This window comes from Molossus molossus, unplaced genomic scaffold, assembly GCF_014108415.1.
Source record: "Molossus molossus isolate mMolMol1 unplaced genomic scaffold, mMolMol1.p scaffold_m16_p_4, whole genome shotgun sequence".
In the NCBI taxonomy this organism is placed as follows: domain Eukaryota; kingdom Metazoa; phylum Chordata; class Mammalia; order Chiroptera; family Molossidae; genus Molossus; species Molossus molossus.
The window spans coordinates 85,004,468-85,031,711 of record NW_023425377.1 but is presented as its reverse complement, the minus strand read 5'-3'; the positions used below and the strand labels follow the sequence as shown (position 1 = coordinate 85,031,711).

The 27,244-nt window shown below is 42.0% G+C and overlaps 1 protein-coding gene across 1 annotated transcript; it reads left to right on the top strand.

The window, feature by feature from the left end:
- Positions 1–280: 280 nt before the first annotated feature.
- LOC118643928 (serine protease 52-like) lies at positions 281–26,798 on the top strand. Its single transcript, XM_036282251.1, has 5 exons — positions 281–368; positions 6,103–6,298; positions 7,116–7,357; positions 8,724–8,866; positions 26,541–26,798. Exons 1-5 carry the CDS (start codon positions 281–283, stop codon positions 26,796–26,798), a joined length of 927 nt encoding a protein of 308 aa, XP_036138144.1.
- The last annotated feature ends 446 nt before the right edge of the window (positions 26,799–27,244 follow it).

Here is a 27,244-nt window from a genome sequence, read left to right as displayed (position 1 = left end):
CGACTGGTTTGGAGTCCTCTCGCTCTGCTCCCTCTGGCCCCCCAGTTCCACACTGACCTCCACATCCCAGAGGACTGGCTCATGGAACCCATCAAGTTCCTGGCCAGAACACCAGCCGGTTGCTTTGTCTGAACCATGCCAGCTCCACCCAGTGCCCTATTGTGACCTTGGTGTCAGGCTGGGTTGTGAGATAGGGAGCACAGATCACAGCCCGGCTCAGCCCCTGCACTGCTGTGCACAGACTCAGTGCAAGTCTCTCCACTGGCTTGAGCGGAGACCCATGGCCAAGGACAGGATGGAGGATGGGAGAGCGGTGTTTCTGCTGCCTGTTGCCCTGCTGCTGCCCTGGGCACACGGCTCCCTGGCATGTAGGTCTCTTGTGGTGTTCTTATGTCTGCCTCCCAGCGCAGGGGAATCACTAGGGAGCTTTTGTTCATACTGTCAAGTCCTGGCATGTCGATCTGTAGTTCTGGGTTGAATCTGAGGGACTGTACTGTATTTGTATAAATATATATTATTTTCCCATTGATTTTAGAGAGATTGGAAGGGCCGGGGGGGGGGGAGAAAGATTGATATGAGAGAGACGTGTATATTGGTTGCCTCTTGCTCTCACCCCACCTGGGGCCAGGATCAAACTTGCAACCCAAGTAAGCGCCCTTGACGGAGATTGAACCCGAGACCCTTCATTGTGCAGGCCGATGTTCCAACCCCTGAGCAACACCAGCCAAGGTAGAACTGCACATTTAGTAAGCTGCTCAGGTGAATGCAATGTGTGTGGGGGTACCTGGACAGGCCTTTCAGATCATTGTTCCCACAACACCCCAACTTTACAGTTATATGTGGACGATCCCAGTATGTGAGTGAGTGTGTGTGTGTGTGTGTGTCTGTGTGTGTTTATCACCTATGTTAAGTAGAGTTTTCCAGAGTGAATGGCCAATGTAAGCAAATCCTTCAAGGGGGTAACCGGCTGTCAAGCTGGAGATGCCACCTTGCCATAGTCCTGCAGCTGTAAGGCCATGGGTGATCCTAAAAAGGTATTTCCCTCCTACTTTCTCTTTGAAACAGTCTGAAGGCTCCTGTGGAGACTAGCTTGTCAAATACAAAACCATAACATGATAGAACTATAATGAAGGCAGTGTATTAATACCCACCATGGCTTCATCTCCCTGGGTCCTGAGAATTTATGGAGGCTTGCATTACGTTCAGCTTGTTGGTTGACAAATATCAAACCACGTGCCAGAAGCTGTTTTAGGAGCTGGGTTTATAACAGAGAATGACATACTCATTTCTTACCCTTACACAGTTTTACTACCTAAAGGGAAGGATATATTGAATGAATAATGAGTCAATAAATACGTTCATTTCAGCTCCGGGTAAGTGGTATGAAGCAGACAAAATAGGCAAGTGTGGTGCAAGGTCTGCAGGTGTTGTTGAGACTGCCCTAGTAGCTGGGCACAGAAAGCCTTCCTAAGATGACGAGATATGGGTTGACACCCACCTGATGAGAAGATGACGTATTTCCAAGCAGGAGTGACAGCAAGTGCAAAGTCCCTGAGTGATGAATGAGCTCGGTTAGGTTTTAGAGGCAGGCAGGTCTGTGTAGCTGGGGCAGAGCCAATGGGCAGGGGGCACTGGAGAAAGATGGGCTCAGAGAGGTCATTAGGGTCTGGATCATGCTGAGCCCCATAGAGGCACAGTCAGGACCTTGTATTTCATTCTGGTTATGATGAGAAGCCACTGGAGAAATAAGTGAGGAAAGTGAGAAATAAGAGGTGATTTAGAAAGATTCTCTGGCTGCTACAGAGGACAGACCATTCAGGGACAAGAGTGGAAAAAGGGAGGGAGTTGGTGGGCATGAGAGGATGGTGGCCTAGGTGGGTTTGTAGCAGTGAGGATGGAGAGAAGGGTTTGACTCGACTTGAAATGCATTCATTGGATGTGGGAGGCAAGAGAAGAATAGTCAAGGATAACTTCTAGATGCTTTTCTTGCCTAAGCAAACAGATGGATGTGGGCACCATGTATTGAATTGTGGAAGGATTGTAAGAACACAGATGTGGAGTGGGGCCAGGTAGTCAGTGATTTGATCTGGGCCATATTTTGCAATGTGTCATAGACATTGTTATAAGACATGGAGTAGGGCGGTTGGTTAGTGGGTTAGGAGCTCAGTGGAGAGGTCTGAGAGGGACACATGTGAGGCCATTTGTATAAAGATGACATTTGAAGTGATGGCTGGGATAACAAGAGAGAAGTCCTCTGAGAGAGGAGGACTTGGATTTTTGGAAGAGGAAAAGGATTCAGCCAAAGAATTTGGAAGGAATGGCCACTGTTGTTGGAAGACAATAAACAAGTGTGTTCTATCAGGGACATTTTGCCCAGAGATGACCCCAGATTGAAGCAAGAGTCTTGGGCAAAGCTCTTCAAAAAGGAAAGATTTATTTCTCCTTGGTGCAGACGAGAATGAAGCCCAATGCTATCCCTCTAAAGCAATGTTACATTAAAAAAAAATGTGCAGAGGCTGTGTGAATACCTCTCTGTGTACTAGAGATGAGAACACGGAAGCTCAGAGAGGTTACGTTAGTGGCTCCAAATCTTACAGGGAGCAGACAGTGGAGCCAACTCAGAACTTCTGACTCCAAATCCCACACCCTTTCCCTCTTGGCCAGGTGTCCGGCCAGCTAGGACAAACAAAGGAAGCGTCTCTTCATGCCCATACCACATGCCTTCTGTAGACTTGATTTCTGTCTCCAGTCAGGCTCTATTTCTCTCTCAATCAATCACATGTTGATAGAATCTCTGTGGAAAAAGAGAATTTCTGAGACACCCCAGTAGTGCCGGGAAAGACAATCCACTCCGGACCCAAGAGCTAAAATGAGACCTTCCTATCTTCATAAGATTACCAGATCTCTGGGTTGAGATCAGTCATTTGGAAAAAACCTAGAGCCTAAAGTCATTTCATCCAGCAGGATTTGCAGGGGAGTATCTCTGAACTCCCCCACAAAAAGCTTTGCTCTGTGGTGCTGGTGGACCCAAGAATTCATTTGGTTCTCTGTGTACAGAATATATGTGGAAGTTCCTTGGGCTCCCAGGGACTCTCCTAAAATTCACAACCATGGTTCACCCATTTTCCAGGTCATCCCCAATTCCATGCTATTTTCAACAAAATTGAGATGTTCAACACAAAAATATGAAAGAACGTTTGAACTCACATAAGACTTCTCCTGTAAATACATCCCCACTTCAGCCTGCCTGGCACAGGCAGCCTGACCTCAGCATCCCCACAGCGTGAGGAACGGTGCAGCTGAAATCTCAGACCTCTTAAGGTGAAGAACGAGAAGGCTAAAATGTTCTTCAACATTTACATATAAAAATTTAATAAAGATCCTTACGTTTTGTATTGATATAATTTAAGTAAAAATATTTCCCCCTAACCATTTTGAACTGAAAAGCACAGTGTTTTAGATATTCCTGGGCACCAGCTACTGATTCTCTTTTTCTATCTTCAAATAAGACCACCTCCATGGGCCACTTACTCTTGCCCCAACCCAGGCTTCCTGATTTAGGAACTCAAAGAGCAGCTGCTTCCATGGGTCTGGGGGCATTAGCATCTTTGAACGGAAGGTCCTCAATCCCCTGATCACTTGTACAGGTCATTGGTAGGATTTTACTGTTGACATTGATCTTCATCTCCCATCCCACTTGTCCATCCATCCAACCATTTGTTCAGTAAATATGCATTGGGTTTCTACAAGGTGCCAGTTTCTAAGGTGGGTGATGATGCTATAAAAATTAGCCACCCAAGGTTTCTGCCTGCATAGAGATTACAATTAAATGGGGGAGATAGACCTTAAACTAGTAGTCTCACAAATGCTTAATTACTCTTGCTAGTGTTCTGAGGGGAAGGTAGGGGATAGGATAAGAAAGATACTGAGGTGCTCTTGAAGGGCAAGTAAGATTTCTAAAAGGGTTTAGTAGCTGAGGGAAGATGTGAGCACACCCAGGAATTAACAAGGCAGGGAGGGGCGAGACTGGCCAGGGAGGGGCCTGACATTCTGGCAGAGGCCTGAGGAAGAGCCTGCGGAAGGAGGAAGCAGGTAGGATGTTGGAGGAGAGCAACTCAAAGGCAGAGATAGGCAGCAGCTGTGCTGGTAATAGCTAGTGTTGGCGGCATGTGGTAGTCAATGTGGTGGTTACTGATGTGTGGTGTGATGGTGGTGACCTGGTGGAAACATGTGATGCTGTTTGTGTGGTGTGAGGATGTGTGGTATGGTGTGTGGAGTGGGGATGTGTGGTGTGGGATTGTGTTGTGGTGGTTGTGTTGTGTGAGGTTGTGTGGTGTGGAGATGTATGGTGTGGAGATGTGTGGTGTGGGGTCATAAGGTGTGTGGATATGTGATGTGGTGTGTGGAGTGGCGATGTGTTGTGATGGGGTTGTTGGTGTTGGTGTGGAGATGTGTGGTGTGGGGTTTTGTGGTTTGGGGTTCTATGGTGGTGGTTGTATAGTTTGGGAATGTGTGATGGTTTGGTAGTATGGTGTAGGGATGTATGATGATGGGGTTGTGTTGTGTGGAGATGAGTTGTGGTGGAGTGGGGTATGGGATTGTGGTGATGGGATGTTGTGGTGTGGGAATGTGTGGTGGTAGTTGTGTGGTATGGAGTTGTGTGGTGTTGTGCTGTGTGGTGATAGTAACATGTGGGTGGGGATGTGTGATGTGGGGATGTGTGGGGATGGGATGTTGTGGTGTGGGGATGTGTGGTGATGGGATGTTTTGGTGTAGAGATGTGTGATGATGGGATGTTGTGGTGTAGAGATGTGTGATGATGGGATATTGTGGTGTGGGGATGTGTGGTGATGGGATGTTGTGGTGTAGAGATGTGTGATGATGGGATGTTGTGGTGTAGAGATGTGTGGTGATGGGATGTTGTGGTGTGGGGATGTGTGGTGATGGGATGTTGTGGTGTAGAGATGTGTGGTGGTAGTTGTGTGATGTGGGGTTGTGTGGTGTTGTGCTGTGTGGTGATAGTAACATGTGGGTGGTGGTGATGTGTAGTGTGGAGATGGTTTGAATCATATTCCTTTCATACTAATCTCTCCTGTGAATGGTTTAATGTCATTGCCTTCTCCCCGTGGACAAACCTGGTTAGCACTTAGAAGCAGTTGGCCCCGTGGGTATGAGAACAGACTCGGGAGCCAGACCGCCTCATTTCACATTTCAGCTCAGTCCTGTGTGAGCTGTTGGGTCTCAGCCAGATACCCTAATCTTAAACGTGCCTCTTGTCTCCCCTTCCAAACGGCAGTGATACATTCAGTTATCTCATGGGGTTAACGTGATATTTTAATTGTTTAGAGAAAACAGGATGACGCCTGGCAAATAGCAAGTTTCAACAGTTTAGATTTTATGATGTTTCTTTTTCTCATGACTCATAACATTTGAAAGACTTTGAAAGAAGTCAAAGTAATCCTGCTGCGTAGGAAATGCCCAACTTTTATCCTCTCAGGGTGACACTGGCATGATCTCTAGAATTAAACCTGAGTGAAGGACGGTATCACCAACCACAATAAGAAACCCAGAGAGGACCCAGTGAGGACGGAGCGGCTGGTCAATTTCCCTTCGCTGTAACATTTCTGGTGTCTGTGTCCTCTACTAGGAGAGGCCCTTGCAGAGCTGAGGAGAAGCATTTTATGTTCTACACCAAGACAATAACAAAGGCCCTGTTTTTCAGAGGACAGTGAGGCCTAACTTCAAGGAAAGAAATGTTCCCACTTGAGCTTCCTTCCCGGGGGCAACAGGCTTGTGGTTGGGTCTCCTCCCCAAAGGCCCTCAGTGGGAGACACTCCCAAGAAGATAAGCTACGGTGAAGGCAGCAGCTGTTGTACCCCACAGGCACAGTCTCACAACTGTGGTGCCCTTGGCAGCTGGGGACACTTCTGTCTGATGGGTCCCCCACCTGGTGTTAGCTGGCTAAGCCACTGCTATCTGTGTGCCGGGGTCGTTGGGGGGAGAGGGGAGGAAAAGGAGGCACTGTCCTAAGTCTCTTCCAAGCCAACCAACCTTGACTGTTGGGCCCTGGCTCTCTTTTCTCTTCCTTCTTTCTGCTTTTAGTGACATGTGGTCAAACAATAATTACCAAATCTGAGAAATCAAACATTTTGAAAATCCTGGGCGGGGAGCCTGCAAGCATTACCGAGTTCCCATGGCAGGTGAATATTTTATACCAAGGGAGACATCTCTGCGGAGGATCAATTCTCAGTGAGTGGTGGGTTCTATCTGCCTCCCATTGCTTCATAAACAAAACTAAGTAAGTATTGCAAACAGACTTCTTTTTAAACCAGTGTGGTAGATTATTGGCCCCTACATGCTTATTGTTTTCCTGGAACCTCCATCCAGATGTATCAGCCATAGAACAACGTACCAGGAGGCCTAATGCCCGGCTGGCTGAGTATCACCCTTTGCAGGTGGGAGAGACGCGGCTCTCCTTCTTGTTGTTTAGGACCCAAATGGCAGAACAAATGTTCCTTGGGCTTCTCAGCATCTTGCCAAGTGCATGTAATCCTGGTCCAAACCTCTGCAAAGTACTTTCCTAAGCATTTGCTCACACTCGGGTACATTGCAGGTGACAGTGACCACAGAGTGGGAGACTCCTACAAGGAAGGGATGAGAACCCTGGGCAGGGCGTCAGGCCTGGCCGCATGGCAGAAGCTTCCGTCTTAGCCTGAGTCCTCCAATCAGTAGTTGTGAGAAACTTCCCAGGTGTTTGTTAGATTGCTAGCCCAGCCCTTCTTGCAAATCAGGGTGAATTCCCTCTATTACTTGTGCATAGCATGGCTTCCCAGACATTCACTGATGAAATGTACAAATGAAGTTGCCCAAGCCTGAGGCCTTTAGGCCAAAAGCTGTTGCCAACAGGACAGAGCTGGAACTCACGTCTGCCTCCTCCTGCCCAGTCAGGGCCCTTGGCCTGGCTCTGTGCCAGGGGCATGGCCCAGGTGCTGCCTCTCCCCAACTCTCAGGGTCACAGCCTCAGACTGTTGGGATTATTTTCTCGTGAAGCTCACCTTTAGCTCTTTCAACACTTACCTTTTTTTTTGTTCTCTCTCCTTTTATTTTGAAATGAGATCTACCTTGGAGATCATACAGGATGACAGAAACCTTATCACCAAGAACTTGACCAAGATGAAAGTGGACAAGCTAATTATCCACCCCTATTTTGACAGCTGGCTCTTGGATAACGACATTGCTTTACTCCTGCTCAAATCCCCATTTAACTTCAGTGTCACCACAGCCCCCATCTGCCTTTCAGAGGTCACTGACATACAGAGATGGAGAAACTGCTGGGTGACTGGATGGGGCATTACTAGTGAGTTCCTATAGCCCAATCCAATGGTGGGGGTGGGGGTAAGTGGCACCCTGGTTGATGTTTCTAAATGAGAAGCACAAAGCGGGAGGCTCTGTTGGCCCTGGGAAGTCTGCCTTGTGGATTTGGGGACATTAAGTTCTCATTTAAGGTTCCATGATGTTCCTTCTCCTCACTTAGCATGGGGACTGTCCTTCCCAGGCCTTTCTGGGTCCCTGGAGCAAGTATTATGTCCATATTGTGGAATATGACCTTGAACAGGGCCTAAGACATAACCCAGGCAGACGTTTTCAGAGTCTGAGAGGAGACTTGGAGAAATTTTGAGGGATACATCAATGGGTAAAGAGGTGGCAAAATAGACTGAACTCCTGGAAACCCATACCAATGTCATCAGAGCAGTTCTGTTGGAACTGACCATGTCAGTTCTGCTCACCTGGGGTAAAGGCTCTGTGGGAAATATCCAAAAACCACAGGCCGAGGAGAAGGGGATACACTGCGAACTTGTCCTTACACAGTCACCCTGCAAACTCCTCTCACCGCTTTCCCCCGCCAACACTCAACACGCTGACCTCTTGTCCTTCATCTTAGTACATGTGTTTTTGCCTTATAATCAACAGAGCAGAGAAAAAATCAAACATATTCCCGTCAGTGCTATTATCCAAGCAGGCACTCAGACGGCTGTCCATGGATTCCCACGTGGTCCCACAGCTCAGAGCTATGTTCGAATTCCTCAGTGGGAACTGCCCTTAGAGGTTTATCATGAGCTTCGAAAAGGGCCACCTTCTTAACCTTGAGTTCCTCATGCTTCCTCCAGCACGTATTCATTGAACCTCCTCTATGATCCAAGCAGTGTTCTAGGCTCTAGGGATTCAGCAGTACTGCACAAAGACAAAACTATCCTCCTCTTGGGGAGTGAACATTCTAGGTGTTGGGCTCACCTCCTCCATTGGCAGTGAACTACTCAACGGCCCTGACACAATTCAAGCTCACCTTTATGTCTTGTGGACCCCAGGACAGAACGTGTCACTGTAGGTTCTCTTTACATCTTGTGAATTTAAAAGAAACATCTTTTTAGGACACTAGGTGGAGCCTAGCTGTTTCTGCAGAACAAGAGTATGGTGCACTCAGGTTGAAACCCTGCAGAGGTCTGGTTATGGGGACTTCTAGATTAAGAGAGGGTGGGCTTGTGAGTCTCCTGTCCATCTATCTCATTCCCTCCTTATTCAGCCCAAATGTGGCTTGTTCTCTGGACCATAGGAAAGTTCCCTTGTCATTGAGGTGAAAAGACATGATGTCTGTTGGTTGCAGCCACTCAAAGTGACCACTGTGAGCTCAGAGTCCTCCCCCCTCTGCTTCTTCTTTGGGTCAGTTCCTCTGCAAGCTGTACATGAAGACCTGCAGAAAGTCAATATCAAGCTGGTCAAATGGAGAACGTGCTTCCACATTATGCCTCTGGTCACCAAGAACATGCTGTGTGCTGGGAATCCCCAAGGTGGGAAGGATGCCTGCCAGGTAATGAAGCTTGTCCTTTGCTGGGGGAAGGGCTGCCACAGAGGGCTGGCCGACCTCTCCAGGATAGTTGGCTCCCCTCGTCCTCCTCTGGATAGGCTTCCTAAGGCTGCTGTATCAGGTAGCCACAAACAGGGTGCATTGAAACAACAGAAATGTATTCTCTCACAGTTCTTGAGGCCAGGAGTCCAAAATCAAGTACCAGCAGGGTCATGCTCCCCTAGGAGGCTCCAGGGCAGGATCCTTCCTCACCTTTTCTGGCTTCTGGTGGTTGATGGCAGTCCTTAGCGTTCCTTAGCTTACAGGTGCATCACTCCAACCTCTGCGTCCATCTTCACATGGCTTCTTCCCTGTGTGTGTGTCTCTTCTGTTTTCTCTTAAAAGGATATTGTTGGACCAGGGCCCACACTAATTGAGTAGGACTTCATCTTAATTAAACTACTTACATCGGCAAAGGTCCTATTTCTAAATAAGTCGCAGCCTGAGGTTCTGAGTGGACAGGAATTTGGGAGAGATGCTATTAACCCCGTCGAGATGCTGTGCAGGGCAGTGGTTAGGGTGCAGGCTTCCCTGCTTCTCTCCTGGCTTCTGTACTGACGGCCTTGACTTCCCTCTGTGCCTGTGCCTTTTCAGACGCCATCATCTGTAAAATGGGAATACTAAGATTTCCCACCTTTTGGAACTGTTGTGGAAATTGAGTCAATGGACAAATGCACTTAGAACAGTGCACGGTAGCGGAGGGTCATAGTCAATGCTGAGAATATCATGTTTCCACCACCATCTCTTACACCTGCTCAGTAGCATACTAACCACTTCCACAAATACATGAAAGGGGTATGCAGTAGCCCTAGGAAGCAGGCCTATTTCATATGGGGAAACTGAGGATCAGAGAAGCAGAGAGCTTTGTGGAGGGTACACCAGCAAGGTAAATGGCAGACCCAGAATGCCCACAAAGGCACGCTGACTTCTGGGCTTAGAGTTATCTTGGGGTTCCAGTAGAAACGGGCTCCAACCCCAGCCTGGCAGTGCCCAGATTTTGGGTGCTCAACAACCACCAAGGTGCTGGGAGCTACCCCTGAGTCCAGGCTGGCAATGTATCAGGGCGGGGCTTAGTGCTACACACCTGTCATTCTCTTCCATTCACAAAGCCGTCCTGGGAGAGCTGTGCATAGAAAGCATGCCTTAAAACACTGCAGAACATTTTCTTTTCTTCTTTTTTATATAATTTTTAAAATTAATTCATTTTTGTTTCAAATGTTTCTTTTTTTACCTCCATTGACCCCTCCTGATCCTGCCTCCGCACCTGTCCCTAGCATTGTTGTCCATGTTCATGGTTATGCATACCTGCATATAAGTTCTGTGTTTTATCTCTTCCCTTCCCTCCTCCCCCCTCCCCCCTTCTGAGGTTTGTCAGTCTGTGTCCTACTACTATGTCACTGAGTCTATTTTGTTCATCAGTTTGTTTTGTTCATTATATACCAGAAACAAGTGAGATCATGTGATAATTGTCTTTCTCTGATTGGCTTTCACTTAGCATAATACTCTCCAGGTCCCTCCATGTTGTCTCAAAGGATAAGAGATCTTTCATTTTTTTTTTTAATTTTTTATTTATTGTTTTCTTACAGATATTACCTTTTTTACCCCATTGGCACCCCCATCCCCACCCTACCCCCACCCCGTCCCCGGCTTAGTCGTCCATGTTCATTGGTCATGCATACATGCATATAAGTTCTGTGGTGTATCTCTTCCCACCCCCCCAACCCCTCTTCTGAGGGATGTCAGTCTGTGCCCTACTTCGATGTTTCTGGGTCTACTGTATTCCTCAGACTATTATGTTCATTATATTCCGTATATAAGTGAGATCATGTGGTATTTGTCTTTTTCTGCTTGGTTTATTTCACTTAGGATAATACTTTCCAGGTCCCTCCATGTCGTCTCAAAGGATAAGAGATCTTTCTTTCTTACCGCTGCATAGTACTCCATTGTGTATATGTACCACAGCTTTTTTATCCATTCATCTACTGATGGACACTTGGGCTGTTTCCAGATCTTAGCTATTGTAAATAGTGCTGCTATGAACATGGGGGTACATATATTCTTCCTGATTGGTGTTTCGGGCTTCTTAGGGTATATTCCTAGCAGTGGGATCACTGGGTCAAATGGAAGTTCAATTTTTAATTTTTTGAGGTAACACCATATTGTTTTCCGTAGCAGCTGCACCAGTCTGCATTCCCACCAGCAGTGTATTAGAGTTCCCTTTTCTCCACACCCTCGCCAACACTTGTTGTTTGATGATTTGTTGATGGCGGCCATTCTGACAGGTGTGAGGTGATACCTCATTGTTGTTTTAATTTGCATCTCTCTGATGATTAGTGATGTTGAGCATTTCTTCATATGTCTCTTGGCCATTTGTATGTCCTGTTTGGAGAGGTGTCTATTCAGCTCCTCTGCCCATTTTTTAATTGTGTTCTTTGTCTTCCTTTTGTTTAGTTGTATGAGCACTCTATATGTATCGGAAATTAACCCCTTATCTGATACATCATTGGCAATGATGCTCTCCCATACAGTGGGTTCCCTTTCCATTTTGATGGTTGTTTCCTTTGCTGCGCAGAAGCTTTTTAGTTTGATGTAGTCCCATGTGTTCATTTTTTCCTTTGTTTCTGTTGCCTTAGGTGATGTATCAGTGAAAATTCTGCTGCGTATGATGTCCAAAATTTTGTTGCCTACATTTTCTTCTAGAATTTTTATGGATTCACGGGTCACATTTAAGTCTTTTATCCATTTTGAGTTTATTTTTGTGTATGGTGTAAGTTGATGGTCTAGTTTCATTTTTTTGCATGTAGCTGTCCAATTTTCCCAACACCATTTATTAAAGAGGCTGTCTTTACTCCACTGTATGCTCTTGGCACCTTTGTCAAATATTAATTGAGCGTATTGCTTTGGGTCCATTTCTGGGTTTTCAGTTCTGTTCCACTGGTCTATATGCCTGTTCTTGTGCCAGTAACAGGCTGTTTTGGTTACAGTCGCTTTGTAGTATAACCTGATATCTGGTATTGTGATCCCACCTACTTTGTTCTTCTTTTTCAAGATTGTTGTGGCTATTTGGGGTCTTTTTTGGTTCCATATGAACTTTTGAAGTATTTGTTCTAGTTCTATGAAATATGTCGTTGGTATTTTGATGGGGATTGCATTTAATCTATAGATTGCTTTGGGTAGTATGGACATTTTAATGATGTTAATTCTTCCAATCCATGAACAAGGTATGTGCTTCCACTTTTTTATATCTTCCTCTATTTCTTTTTTCAATGACCTGTAGTTTTCTGCAAATAGGTGCTTTACTTGTTTGGTTAAGTTTATTCCTAGGTATCTTAATTATTTTGGCGCGATGGTAAATGGGATTGTTTTTTTAGTTTCTCTTTCTGTGAGTTCATCATTGGTGTACAAGAATGCTGTCGATTTCTTGACGTTAATTTTGTATCCTGCTACTTCGCCAAATTCATTTATTAAGTCTAGTAGATTTTTGATGAAGTCTTTAGGGTTTTCTATGTATAATATCATGTCATCTGCAAATAATGATAGTTTCACTTCCTCATTTCCAATTTGGATCCCTTTTATTTTTTCTTCATGTCTGATTGTTGTTGCTAAGAATTCCAGTACAATGTTAAATAAGAGTGGCGAAAGTGGACATCCCTGTCTTGTTCCTGTTCTTAATGGAAATGTTTTTAGTTTCTGTCCATTGAGTATGATGTTGGCTGTAGGTCTTTCATATATGGCCTTTATTATGTCGAGATATGATCCCTCTATCCCCACATTGCTGAGCGTTTTTATCAGAAATGGATGCTGGATTTTGTTGAATGCTTTTTCAGCATCTATTGATATGATCATGTGGTTTTTATTCTTCATTTTGTTTATGTGGTGTATCACATTTATTGATTTGCGAATATTGTAGCAGCCTTTCATCCCTGGGATGAATCCCACTTGGTCATGGTGAATAATTTTTTTGATGTATTTCTGGATCCGATTTGCTAATATTTTGTTCAGGATTATGGCGTCTATGTTCATCAGGGATATTGGCCTGTAGTTTTCTTTCTTCGTAGTGTCTTTTTCTGGTTTTGGAATTAGAATTATGCTGGCCTCGTAGAACGTGTTTGGAAGTCTTCCTTCTTCTTGAATTTTTTGAAATAGTTTGTGGAGAATTGGTGTTAGTTCTTTTTTGAATGTTCGGTAAAACTCCCCCGTGAAGCCATCTGGGCCTGGGCTTTCGTTTGCTGGGAGAGTCTTGATTACCTCTTCAATTTCCTTAGTTGTTTTTGGTCTGTTCAAGTTTTCTATCTCTTCCGGGTCCAGTTTTGGGAGTCTGTGTGTTTCTAAAAATTTGTCCATTTTGCTTAGATGTTCGAATTTGTTGCCATATAGTTGTTCATAGTAGTTGTTAACGATCTTTTGTATTTCCGTGGTGTTGTTTGTTACTTCTCCTCTTTCATTTCTGATTTTGTGTATTTGGGTTCTCTCTCTTTGTTTCTTGGTGTGTCTAGCTAAGGGTCCATCAATCTTGTTTATCTTTTCAAAAACCAGCTCTTTGTTTCATTGATCCTTTGAATTGGTTTTTTGGTCTCTATGTCATTTATTTCTGCTCTGATCTTTACTATTTTCTTACTTCTACTTGCTCTGGCGTTTTCTTTTTGTTTGCTTTCTAATTCTTTACATTGTGATGTTAGACAGTCAATTAGAAATTTTTCTTGTTTTTTGAGGTAGGCCTGTAGTGCTATGAACTTCCCTCTCGGAACTGCTTTCGCTCATCCCATAGATTTTGTGTTCTTGTGTGTTCATTTTCATTGGTTTCCAAGAAGTTTTTAATTTCTTCCTTGATCTTCTCGGTGACCCATTCATTGTTTAATAACATGCTATTTAGCCTTCATGTGTTGAAATGTCTTTGCATGTTCTTGTTGCAATTGATTTCTAGTTTCATGCCATTGTGATCTGAGAAGATGCTTGATATGATTTCAATCTTCTTGAACTTGTAGAGATTTAGTTTGTGTCCTATCATGTAGTCTATCTTTGAGAATGTCCCATGTGCACTTGAGAAGAATGTGTATTCTGTAGTTTTGGGGTGTAATTCTCTGTAGATATCTATTAAATCCATTTGGTCTAGTGCATCATTTAGAGTCTCTGTTTCCTTGCTAATATTTTGCGTAAAGGATCTATCCTGTGCTGTCAACGGGGTGTTGAAGTCCCCTGCTAGGATTGTATTGTTGTCAATTTCTCCTTGGAAGTCCTCCAGAAGATTTTTAATATATTTTGGTGCTCCTAAATTGGGTGCATATATGTTTATCAAAGTTATATCTTCCTGTTGGATAGATCCTTTCAATATTATGTAGTGGCCTTCTTTGTCTCTAGTTCTGGTCTTCATTTTGAAATCTATTTTATCAGATATGAGAATTGCTACCCCAGCTTTTTTTTGCCTTCCATTTGCTTGGAAAATTTTTTTTTATCCCTTCACTTTCAACCTATGTGAGTCTTTTGTTGTGAGATAGGTCTCTGGTAAACAACATATAGATGAGTCATGCTTTCTTATCCAATCAGCTACTCTGTGTGTTTTTATGGGAGCATTCAATCCATTTACATTTAAGGTGATTATTGATATGTACTTATTTATTGCCATTTTTGTTTAGTGTGGTTATATTTTTCTTCCCATTTCTACTGCTAATTACAGCAGTCCTTTTAACATTTCTTGCAGTGCTGATTTGGTGTGAATGTATTCCCTTAGCCTTTTTTTTTGTCTGGGAAGCTCTTTATTTGACCTTCTATTTTGAATGATAGCCTTGCTGGGTAGAGTAGTCTTGGATTCAGATTCTTGTTTTTCATGACTTTGATTACTTCCATCCATTCCCTTCTGGCCTGTAGTATTTCTTGTGAGAAGTCAGCTGAGAGCCTTATGGGGTTTCCTTTGTAGGTAACCTGTTGCTTATCCCTTGCTGTTTTTAGGATTCTCTCTTTGTCTTTAATTTGTGGCATTTTAATTACTATGTGTCTTGGTGTGGGCCTGTTTGGGTTCTTCTTACTTGGAACTCTCTGTGCTTCTTGAACTTGAAAACCTTCTTCCTTCACCGAATTAGGGAAGTTTTCTTTCACTATTTTTTTGAATATATTCTCTATACCTTGCTCATTTTCTTCTTCTTCGGGGACTCCTATGATGAGAATATTATTACGTTTCCAGTTGTCCCACGGTTCTCTTAAGCTGTCTTCCTGTTTTTTAATAGTTTTTTCCTTTTGTTTTCCTGATTGGTTGATTTTTTTCTACCCTGTCTTCTAATTCACTGATCTGGTCCTCAGCTTCCTCTACTCTGCTTTTTAAACCTTTCAATGTATTTTTCATTTCTGATATGTCATTTTTTATCTCTTCTTGATGGTTTTTATCTTCAGGTAGAGCCATTAATGATGCAAAAGGGTTTCCATTTCATCACATCCTCGCCAACATGGTTCTTGTTTGTTTGTTTATTTAATTCTCACCCGAGGACATTTTTGCATTTATCTGAGGACATTCTTGATGGTTTTTAATTTCCACTTGGCTTATTTTCAGTGTCTCTATGTCCTTACTCATGCTCTTGAGCTTCCTCAAGATCATGGCTCTGAATTCTAGCTCTGTTTACTTGCCTAACTGCTCCACATTGATCTCATCTTCAGTGGAGGTCTCTTGCTCTTTCATTTGGCTTCTGTTTCTGTGTTTCAACATTTTGGCTATCACTGTGGGATTTGGAGCCTGTCAAGTTTTCCCTGTGGGTGTTGGTGTTCTGCTGTTTGTGGCTCCCTCTCCTGTGTTTGGATGAGGCAGGGAGGACCCACGTTAAACACCACTGTCAAATCTTACTTTCCTGGTTAAAGTTGCCAGCCCAGGAAAGGTACTGTTATTATCTAGCTTTTTGCCTGGAGGCTAGCAGTCCAGGTGACTTGATGAGTTTTTGGTTGTCAATTGATTGAAAAACTCCCTCAGGTGCCAGCACAAGGGGATTTCATGAGGGTGGGGCAGGTGCTGGTTGTTAATGAGCCTCAATTAGCACTTCAATGGCCCACAATGTGGGGTTGGATCTCCGAGGGAGGGGCTGCTGCCTCTCCCCAGAGCCCTGGGAAGGAGCAATGTGGCCACCTTCCTGCGTGGCTGGCACTCAGCAAATGCTCTGGGTGCCCTACAAATCCCGAGTGTCCCGACACAGTTCCAGTCCAGTCTGCCCTCCCTCTGCCGGAGCCCAAGGTGAGTGGCTGTTGCTATTTTAGCCTCTGTCCCGGCTCTGCGCTGTGGAGCCACCTGGGATGTAACCCGAGGGCACCGCTCCCAGCTAAGGCCGCTGCGGAGTTGCCTACCGTGGGCTCCCAGCCCCCGTCCTGTGCTTTCCCAAGCCTACCGGGATGGAGTCAGTGTCCCTCATTATATGGTCCTCGCAAGCTGCTCTTCTGTTGCTTTTTCCCATTGATTTGTCTGTGTTATAGTTGTAATTCCAGTTTGGTTCTGGGAGACGGTCTGTGTAGCTTCCGTTCACTCCGCCGCCATTTTTCGATCCCTCGAGATCTTTCTTTCTTAAAGCTGCATAGTGTTCCATTGTGTATATGTACCCCAACTCTTTTATTCACTCATCTATTGATGGACACTTGGGCTGTCTCCAGATCTTAGCAGTTGGAAATAGTGCTACTATGAACATAGGGGTATATGTAATGTTCCTGATTGGTATTTCAGGCTTCTTAGAATATATTCCTAGAAGTGGGATCACTGGGTCAAATGGCAGATCAATTTGTAACTTTTTGAGGTAACACAATATTGTCTTCATAGTCACTGCACCAGTCTGCATTCCTACCAGCAGTGTACTCGAGTCCCCTTTTCTCCACACTCTTGCTAGCACTTGTTGTTTGATGATTTGTTGATGGCAACTATTCTGACAGGTGTGAGGTGATACCTCATTGTTGTTTCAATTTGTATCTCTCTGATGATTAGTGATGCGTGCATTTTTTCATATGTCTCTTGGCCATTTGCATGTCCTATTTGGAGAGGTATCTCTAGGTCATCTGCCCATTTTTTAATTGGGTTCTTTGTCTTCCTTTTGTTGAGTTTTATGAATACTCTATATATTTTGGAAATTCACCTCTTATCTGATGTATCCTTGGCAATTATGTTCTCCCATACAGTGGGTTCCCTTTCCATTTTGATGGTTGTTTCTTTTGCTGTGCAGAAGCTTTTTAGTTTGATGTAGTCCCATGTGTTTGTTTTTTCATCTGTTTTCTCTTGCCTTAGGAGTTGCATCAATGAAAATTCTGCTGCGTATGATGTCTAAAATTTTGTTGCCTACATTTTCTTCCAGGATTTTTATGGATTCACAGGTCACATTTAAGTCTTTTATCCATTTTGAGTTTATATTTGTGTATGATGTGAGTTGGTGGTCTAGTTTCATTTTTTTGCATGTACCTGTCCAATTTTCCTAACACCATTTATTGAAGAGGCTGTCTTGACTCCACTGTATGCTCTAGCTGCCTTTGTGAAATATTAATTGAGCATGTTGTCTTGGGTCAATTTCTAGGTTCTCTGTTCCTTTGCATTTATCTATATGCCTGTTCTTGTGCTAGTACCAGGCTGTTTTGATTACAGCGGCTTTGTAGTATAACCTGCTATCCAGTATTGTGATCCCTCCTACTTTGTTCTTCTTTTTTAAGATTGCTGTGGCTATTTGTGTGTTTTTTGTTGTTGTTGTTGTTGTTTTGTTCCATATAAACTTTTGGAGTATTTGTTCTAGATCTGTGAAATATGCCATTGGTATTTTGATGAGGATTGCATTGAATCTATAGATTGCTTTCAATATTATGGTCATTTTAGTGATGTTAATTCTTCCAATCCATGAAAACAGTGTATACTTCCCCTTATTATATCTTTCTTTATTTCTTTTTTCAATAACCTATAGTTTTCTGTGAAGAGGTCCTTTACTTCTTTGGTTAAGTTTATTCCTATATATCTTAAATTTTTTTGCCACAATGGCAAAATTTTTTTTTAGTTTTTCTTTCTGAGTTCATTGTTGGTATATAAGAATGCCATCAATTTTTTGACATTGATTTTGTATCTTGCTACTTTGCCAAATTCATTTATTAAATCTAGTAGATTTTTGATAGAGTATTTAGGGTTTTTCTATGTACAATATCATGTCATCTGTGAATAATGACAGTTTCACTTCCTCCTTTTCAATTTGGATTCTTTTTATTTTTTCTTTATGTCTAATTGCTGTGGCTAAGACTTCCAGTACTATGTTAAATAAGAGTGGCAAAAGTGGACATCCCTGTCTTTATCCTGATCTTGAGGGAAATGCTATAAGTTTTTGCCCTTTGAGTATGATGTTGGATTCAGGTTTTTTACTATTATTATTATTTTTTTATCCTCACCTGAGGACATTTTTCTATTTTTTTGTTCAGATAGAGTGGGAGGGAGTGAGAGGAAAAGAGAGAGAGAGAGAGAAACATCAACATGAAAGGGACACATTGAGTGGCTGCCACCTGCACAACCCAACCAGGGCCAGGGACAAACTGCAACCGAGGTACATGCCCTTAGTGGGAACCAAACCTGGGTCTCTTGGGACTGCAGGCCAATGCTCTAACTACTGAACCAAACCAGCCAGCACAGTTGCAGGATTTTTACATATGGCCTCTATTATGTCAAGATATGATCCTTCTATTCCCAGATTGTTGAGTGTTTTTATCAGAGATGGGTGCTGGATTTTGTCGAATGCTTTTTCTGCATCTATTGATAAGATTACAGAGTTTTTATTTTTCATTTTGTTTATGTGGTGTTATCACATTTATTGATTTGTGAATATTGTACCAACCTTACATCCCTGGGATGAATCCCACTTGGTCATGGTGAATAATTTTTTTGATGTATTGCTGGATCCAATTTGCTAATATTTTGTTAAGGATTTTGTCATCTGTGTTCATCAGGGATATTGGCCTGTAGTTTTCTTTCTTCATAGTGTCTTTATCTGGTTTTAGAATTAGGACTATGCTGGCCTCATAAAATGAGTTTGGAAGTCTTTCTTCTTCTTGGAATAGTCTGAGAAGTACGGGTGTTAGATCTTTGAATGTTCAGTAAAACTTCCTCGTGAAGCCATCCAGGCCTGGGCTTTTGTTTGCTGAGAGAGTCTTGATTACATCTTCAATTTCCTTAATTGTTATTGGTCTGTTCAAGTTTTCTATCTCTTCCCAGTCCAGTTTTGGGAGACTATGTGTTTTGAAATTTGTCCATTTCACTTAGATTGTTGAATTTGTTGCCATATAATTGTTCATAGTATTTGTTAATGATTCTTTGTATTTCTGTGGTGTCAGTTGTTACTTCTCCTCTGTCATTTCTGATTTTATTTATTTGGATCCTCTCTTTTTGTTTCTTGGTGAGTCTGGCTAAGGGTCCATCAATCTGTTTATCTTTTCAAAGAACCAGCTCTTTGTTTCATTGATCTTTTGAGTTGTTTGTTTGTTTTTTGTCTCTATGTCATTCATTTCTGCTCTGATCTTTACTATTTCTTTCCTTCTACTAGGAAAGTCAACTAGGAAAATTTCTTGTTTCTTGAGGTAGGCCTGTAGTGCTTTGAACTTTCCTCTCAGGACTGCTTTTGCTGCATCCCATAGATTTTGTGTTGTTATGTGTTCATTTTCATTGGTTTCCAGGAAGTTTTTAATTTCTTCTTTGATCTCCTTGGTAACCCACTCATTGTTTAATAACATGCTATTTAGCCTCCAAGTGTTTGAATGTTTTTGTATTTTTATTGTAATTGACTTCTAGTTTCATGCCATTGTGATCTGAGAAGATGCTTGATATGATTTCAATCTTCTTGAATTTGTAGAGACTTACTTTGTGTTCTCACATGTGATCTGTATTCAAGAATGTCCCATGTGCACTTGAAAAGAATGTATATTCTTCAGCTTTAGGGTGCAATGTTTTGTAAATATCAATGAAGTCCAACTGATCTATTTCGTCTTTTAAGGACTCTATGTCTTAGTTAATTTTTTGTCTAGAAGATCTATTCAGTGGTATCAGTGGGGTGTTAAAGTCACCCACTATGATTATATTGCTATTGATCTCTCCCTTGAAGTCCTCCAGAAGTTTTAAAATATATTTTGGTGTTCCCATATTGAGTGCATATATGTTTACCAGGATTATATCCTCTTGTTGGATTGATCCTTTTAATATTACGTCGTGATCTTTTTGTCCCTTACTGTGGCCCTCACTTTGAAGTCTATCTTATCAGATATTAATATTACCATACCAGCTTTTTTTCATTTCCATTTGCTTGGAAAATTTTTTTCCATCCTTTCACTTTCATCCTGTGTGAGTCTTTTGTTGTGAGGTGTGTCTCTTGTAGACAGCATATATGTGGGTCATGTTTTCTTATTCAGTCAGCTAGCTACCCTATGTCTTTTGATTGGAGCATTTAAGCCATTTACATTTAAGGTTATTATTGATAAATACTTATTAGTTGCCATTTTTATTTTATGCCTGTGTTCCTCTTTCTCTCTCTGTTTCTTCCTCCTCCTCCTCCTCCTCCTCCTCCTCCTCCTCCTCCTCCTCTTCTTCTTCTTCTTCTTCTTCCAACAGTGACAACATTCAGCATTTCCTGCAGTGTTGATGGTGGTAAATTCCTTTAGCCTTTTTTTTGTCTGTGAAGCTCATCATTTCTTCTTCAATTTTTTTTTTTTTTTTTTTTTTTTTTTTTATCCTCACCCGAGGACATTTTTCCATTTTTTGTTCAGGTAGAGTGGGAGGGAGAGAGAGGAACAGAGAGAGAGAGAAACATCGATGTGAAAGGAACACATCGAGTGGCTGCCACCCGCACAACCGACCAGGGCCGGGGACAAACTGCAACCGAGGTATGCGCCCTTAGCGGGAACCGAACCCGGGTCTCTCAGGACCGCAGGCCGACGCTCTAACCGCTGAGCCAAACCGGCCAGGGCTCTTCTTCAATTTTTAATGATAGCTTCTCTGGATAGAGTATCTTGGATTCAGACCCTTGTCTTTCATTACTTTGTATACTTCATGCCACTCTCTTCTGGCCTGCAGTGTTTCTATTGAGAAATCAGCTGACAGTCTATTGGGAGCTCTCTTGTAGGTAACTTTCTGTCTCTCTCTTGCTTCCTTTAAGATTCTTTCTTTGTCTTTAATGTTTGTCAATTTAATTATGATGTGTCTAGCTGTGGCTCTTTTTGGGTTCCTCTTGCTTGGGACTTTCTGTGTTTCCGAACTTGTGTGACTTTTTCCTTCACCAATTTAGGGAAGTTTTCTGTCATTATTTCTTCAAACAGGTTCTCTATTCCTTTCTCCAATTCTTCTCCTTCTGGCACCCCTATAATGCGAATGTTGTTACATTTTGTATTGTCCCAAAGCTCCCTTAAACTCTCCTCCTGCTTTTTAATTTTTCTTCCCATTTGCTGTTCTATTTGGGTGTTTTTTTTCTATTCTTGTCTTCTAACTCACTGATTCCGTCTTCAGCTTTTTAAAATTTACTATTGAATCCTTCTAAGGTATTTTTCATAACAGCTATGTCATTCTTTATTTCCTCTTGATTTTTATGCATAGCTTTTGCCTCTTTTTTTAAGCTGATGTAGTTCCCACTGAGTTCTTCATAATTCTTATTAAGTTCCTTGTAGTTCTCACCAAATTGTTTGAGCAGCCTTATAATCATTGCTTTGAATTCTTTATCTGACAAATTGCCTTCTTTCATTTCATGTTCTTTTTTTGGTGATTCCACCTTTTCTTTCATTTAAGTGTTTGTTTCTTTGTCTCACCATTTGAGCAGTCTCGTAGTTCTAGGACTGGTGAGGGATGTTGGAATGTGTAGGCAGATTGGTGTGTGTCAAATAAGGCCACTGTGTATCCAGGACTGTTTTGGTGTATGGTGCCTCTTGCCTAGGCACTGTGGGTCCTGTAGTATTAATAACTGGCAGCTGGTATTGGTTTGTCATGCAGGTCTTGGCTGCTTGAGACTTGCTGCTGCTTGGGCTGGGACACCACTCCTGATTTTCCTCTGCTAATGCTACTGGGGATGGGTCTCAGCTGCCAATCTGTGCTGCTGGTGCCCGGGGTGCATGGGTTTCACTGGTGTTCTTCTGGGATACACGGGTTTTGCTAGTGTGCTGCTAAGGTGTGTAGGTTCCACTGTAATCCTGCTGGGGTGTGTGGATCCTACTGGAACGCTGCTAGGGTGTGTGGGTCCAGCTGGTGTGCTGCTGGGGTACACTGCTGCCTGGTGGGCCTCAGCTCCTGATCAGTTGCTGCTGGGAGGGAGTGTCAGCTCCCAGTTTGAACTGCTACTGCTGTTGCTGTTGCCAGAGGGTATTCTCAGCTCCCAATCCTCTGCTGCTGTTGGGGGCTGAAGATGCTCCACTCCCAGGCTTTTGCTGCTACTGGGGGAGTGGCTCCACTCCAAATTCACTGCTGTAGTTGTCAAGGGCAGGTCTCAGCTGCCCGAGTAGTGCTGCTGCTTGGGCTGGGGCACCGCTCCTGATCAGCCTCTGCTTATGCTGCTGGGGATGGGTCTCAGCTGCCGATCGGTCTGAAGAACATTTTCACATTCTCTCAGCTAAAGCTTCACTGTGGGATTTGAACCAAGGTCTGTGTTTGTTTCCCAATTTAAGTTCTTAAGTCTAAGGTGTTCTATCTGACATCTTTCATGTAGATCCTTGCTTCTCCAGAGAAATAATTGCAATTCATTTTAAAGAAAGGTCATGGGATTTTCCAATGACTTCAAGGAATTTGGTAAAGGACAGTTTGGTTCCAAGTAAGTTGAGGTATACAGCAACTTGTTCATGAGAACATTCTGGTTAAAAGAAATCAAATGCATGCCCTGTTTTTTTGTTTGTTTATTTGTTAGTTATTGGTTTTGTATTAGGATTTGGGGCATTTTACTGAATGGTACTCCTTTTCAACTGTTTTATGTCACTTAAGATTTTCAAAGATAAACCTTTGTAAGCTGTGAAACAATATGTAATGCCTGATCCTTCTGTAAAATAATGATGTTTGCATATTTGCATACATAAGGATGTGGAAAGTTATATTTGAATAAGGAGTTTCTTCTGCATGGTTGGAATTGGAAATGTTGTTTATTTCACTTATCTAAGTATGTGGTAAAGACAATTCAAGTGCTATAGATGGTGTTCAGTATACCTTTTATACTGTTCTGTTCACTCCTCAGAGAAACCATTGCTATAGCACCTGTATCCTACCTGATACATATTTTTTATGCACAATTATGAGTTTCTATGTATACATTTAATCAGTTATATAATTATGGGTATTCTTAGTGTTGCTTTTCCATGTCTGAGTTTTCTGATTAAAGATACATAATAGAATTTTAAAAGTGGTCTGAAAGGTTTGGGGGCATTAAAAGGTGTTGTAGGCCTCAATTTTCAAGACAATAGTGTCTATTTCATTTTTCTGTGCTTACTTGGCAATCTTTTTCATGATGTTTTAAAATTTATAAATCACTTATAATTACAATATAACATTTTGTATTTTTTGAATTTCATATATACATCAGTGTGTATGCCTGTTGTATTCAACCACTAATGACCTATTATGGGGCATAATGAATTGTTGTGTTTGTGTTTTCACATTTTGCTGTGAAATAATCCAGAAAAAACAACATGGGCAGGCTGAAAGTGGATTTGGAATAAAAAGGCAGGGGGACAATTGAAAAAACAAAAGTGCTTAGAGGTCACATGGAAGAAAATCACTTCTTTGTCCATCAAAATAAATTCACACAACTGAATGAGGATGGTGACATATACCCCTTTTTTGACCAAAGCGTCATTCATCATCATTGCGTTTGACCAATTGTGTACCACCCTTTCTAACAGTCACAGATCCGGGAGCACAGCCAGGGAATTGGAGATTTTTTCCTTTTCCTTTTTCTTTTTCTTTTTTTTATTAATTTATTTTTGTTACAGATGTTTTTTTTCTTTTTCTCCCCATTGACTCGCTCCTCCCTATACCCGCCACCCTGTCCCCAGTTTTGTTGTCTATGTCCATCGGTTATGCATACATGCATATAAGTTCTGTGGTTTATCCCCCGTTCTGAGGAATGTCAGTCTGTACCCTACTTCTATGTCTCTGGGTCTATTTTGTTCATCAGTTTGTTTAGTTCATTATATTCCAGAAATAAGTGAGATAATGTGATATTTGTCTTTCTCTGCTTGGCTTGTTTCACTTAGGATAATACTCTCCAGGTCCCTCCATGTCATCTCAAAGGATAAGAGATCTTTCTTTCTTACAGCCACATAGTACTCCACTGTGTATATGTACCACAGCTTTTTTATCCACTTATCTACTGATGGGTACTTGGGCTGTTTCCAGATCTTAGCTATTGTAAATAGTGCTGCTATAAAAATGGGGATACATATATTCTTTCTGATTGGTGTTTCAGGATTCTTAGGATATATCCCTAGAAGTGGGATCACTGGATCAAATGGAAGTTCAATTTTTAAGTTTTTGAGGTAACACCACAGTGTTTTCCATAGTGGCTGCACCAGTCTGCATTCCCACCAGTAGTGTACTAGAGTCCCCTTTTCTCCACACCCTCGCCAACACTTGTTGTTTAATGATTTACTGATGGCGGCCATTCTGACAGGTGTAAAGTGATACCTCATTGTTGTTTTAATTTGCATCTCTCTGATGATTAGTGATGTTGAGCATTTTTTCATATGTCTCTTGGCCATTTGTATGTCCTGTTTGGAGAGGTGTCTCTTTAGGTCCTTTGTCTTCCTTTTGTTGAGGTGTGTGAGTACTCTATATATTTTGAAAATTAACCCCTTATCTGTTGCATCATTGGCAATGATGCTCTCCCATATACTGGGTTCCCTTTCCATTTTGATGGTTGTTTCTTTTGCTGCACAGAAGCTTTTTAGTTTGATGTAGTCCCATGTGTTCATTTTTTTCCTTTGTTTCTCTTGCCTTAGGTGATGTAGCAGTGAAAATTCTGCTGCATATGATGTCTGAAATTTTGTTGCCTGCATTTTCTTCTAGGATTTTTATGGAATCATGAGTCACATTTAAGTCTTTTATCCATTTAGAGTTTATTCTTGTGTATGGTGTAAGTTGGTGTTCTGTCTTCATTTTTTGCATGTCGCTGTCCAATTTTCCCCACACCATTTATTAAAGAGGCTGTCTTGACTCCATTGTATGCTCTTGCCACCTTTGTCAAATATTAATTGAGCATATTGTCTTAGGTCCATTTCTGGGTTCTCTGTTCTGTTCCATTGATCTATGTGCCTGTGCTTGTGCCAGTACCAGGCTGTTTTGATTACAGTGGCTTCTTAGTATAACCTGATGTCTACTTTGTTCTTCTTTTTCAAGATTGCTGTGGCTATTCGGGGTCTTTTTTGGTTCCATATAAACTTTTGGATTATTTGTTCTAGTTCTGTGAAGTATATCATTGGTATTTTGATGAGGATTGCATTGAATCTATATTTAGCTTTGGGTAGTATGGACATTTTAATGATGTTAATTATTCCAATCCACGAACAAAGTATATGCTTCCACTTTTTAATATCTTTTGCTACTTCTTTTTTTCAATGACCTGTAGTTTTCTGTGAAGAGATCCTTCACTTCTTTGGTTAAGTTTATTCCTAGGTATCTTGATTTTTTTGCCGCAATGGTAAATGGGATTGTTTTTTTGGTTTCTCTTTCTGTGAGTTCATTTTTGGTGTATAAGAATGCCATCGATTTCTTGACGTTAATTTTGTACCCTGCTACTTTGCCAAATTCATTTATGGAGTCTAGTAGATTTCTGATGGAGTCTTTAGGGTTTTCTATGTACAATATAATGTCATCTGCAAATAATGACAGTTTCACTTCCTCCTTTCCAATTTGGATCCCTTTTATTTTTTCATCTTTTCTAATTGCTGTGACTAAGACTTCCAATACTGTGTTAAAATCGAGTGGTGAAAGTGGGCATCCCTGTCTTGTACCCATTCTTAAGGGAAATGTTTTTAATTTTTGCCCATTAAGTATGATATTGGCTGTAGGTTTTTCATATATGGCCTTTATTATATTGAGATATGATCCCTCTATTCCCACATTGCTGAGAATTTTGATCAGAAATGGGTGCTGGATTTTGTTTAATGCTTTTTCAGCATCTATTGATATGATCATATGGTTTTTATTTTTTATTTTATTTATGTGGTGTATCACATTTATTGATTTGGGAATATTGTACCAGCCCTGCATCCCTGGGATAAATCCTACTTGGTCATGGTGGATAGAATTTTTGATGTATTTCTGATCCAATTTACTAAAATTTTGTTAAGGATTTTGGCATCTGTATTCATCAGGTATACTGGCCTGTAGTTTTCTTTGTTTGTAGTGTCTTTATCCGGTTTTGGAATTAGGATTATGCTGGCCTCATAAAGTGAGATAGGAAGTCTCCCATCTTTTTAGATTTTGTGGAATAGTTTGAGAAGAATGGGTATTAGATCTTCTTTTAATGTTCAATAAAACTCCCCCATGAAGCAAAGTTGGAGATTCTAATCAAACTTTAAAATGTCTGCTCATCAAAAGACACCATGAGTGATTTTGGCCTTGTACCAGGTGCTTATACCTCAAGAGTCTACAGAAGTAACTTTTTACTGTCCCTGTCATTCCCAAACAACTTTTCTCTTCTAGGGTGACAGTGGGGGGCCTCTGGTTTGCCAGAAAATTGACAATAAAACATGGTACCAGCTGGGCATTGTCAGCTGGGGAGTGGGCTGTGGCCTGAAGAATCTGCCTGGAGTGTACACGAAGGTGTCTAAGTACCTGGTATGGATTAACACAGAGACTGCGCGGTCTGGAAGGCCCTACATGCACGAGCCAGACTCTGGGTACAGTTGGCTTCTATCACCATGGGCCCTCTTGTTACTATATTTTGTGATGCTTCTATGAAACCCATGACTAAACACTGTAGTGCCTCAAAACCAGTGTCCTTCTCAGTTTGTGGAGTAAGGTCAAGGGTGGGTGAAGGTTGTGAGGAGGGAGTCTCATGTAATTTGTTGTGCCTGAAATAATCATATACTTATAGGGGTGCTTTAAAAAACCTGGACTCCAGCCTAGCCAGTGTGACTCAGTGGATTGACCATTGGCCCATGGACTGAGAGGTCTCAGTTCAATTCCCGGTCAGGGCACATGTATGGGTAGAAGGCATTTGATTGATGTTTCTCTCTCACATAGCTATTTCTATCTCTCTCTCTCCCTTCCTCTCTCTCTCTCAAAAAAAAAAAATCAATAAAAACATATTTAAAACACACACACACACACACACACACAAATGGAACCCACAACCACACCAATGGTCCCGCTGAGACTTGGGGGTAAGTTACCAATTTCAGCTT

Excerpts from the sequence above, each read along its gene's own strand:
- LOC118643928 (XM_036282251.1), top strand. The coding sequence starts at position 281 with ATGGCCAAGGACAGGATGGAGGATGGGAGAGCGGTGTTTCTGCTGCCT. Across the intron at positions 369-6,102 it reads GGCACACGGCTCCCTGGCAT|TGACATGTGGTCAAACAATA; the intron begins GTAGGTCTCTTG and ends TTCTGCTTTTAG. Across the intron at positions 7,358-8,723 it reads GACTGGATGGGGCATTACTA|TTCCTCTGCAAGCTGTACAT; the intron begins GTGAGTTCCTAT and ends TCTTTGGGTCAG.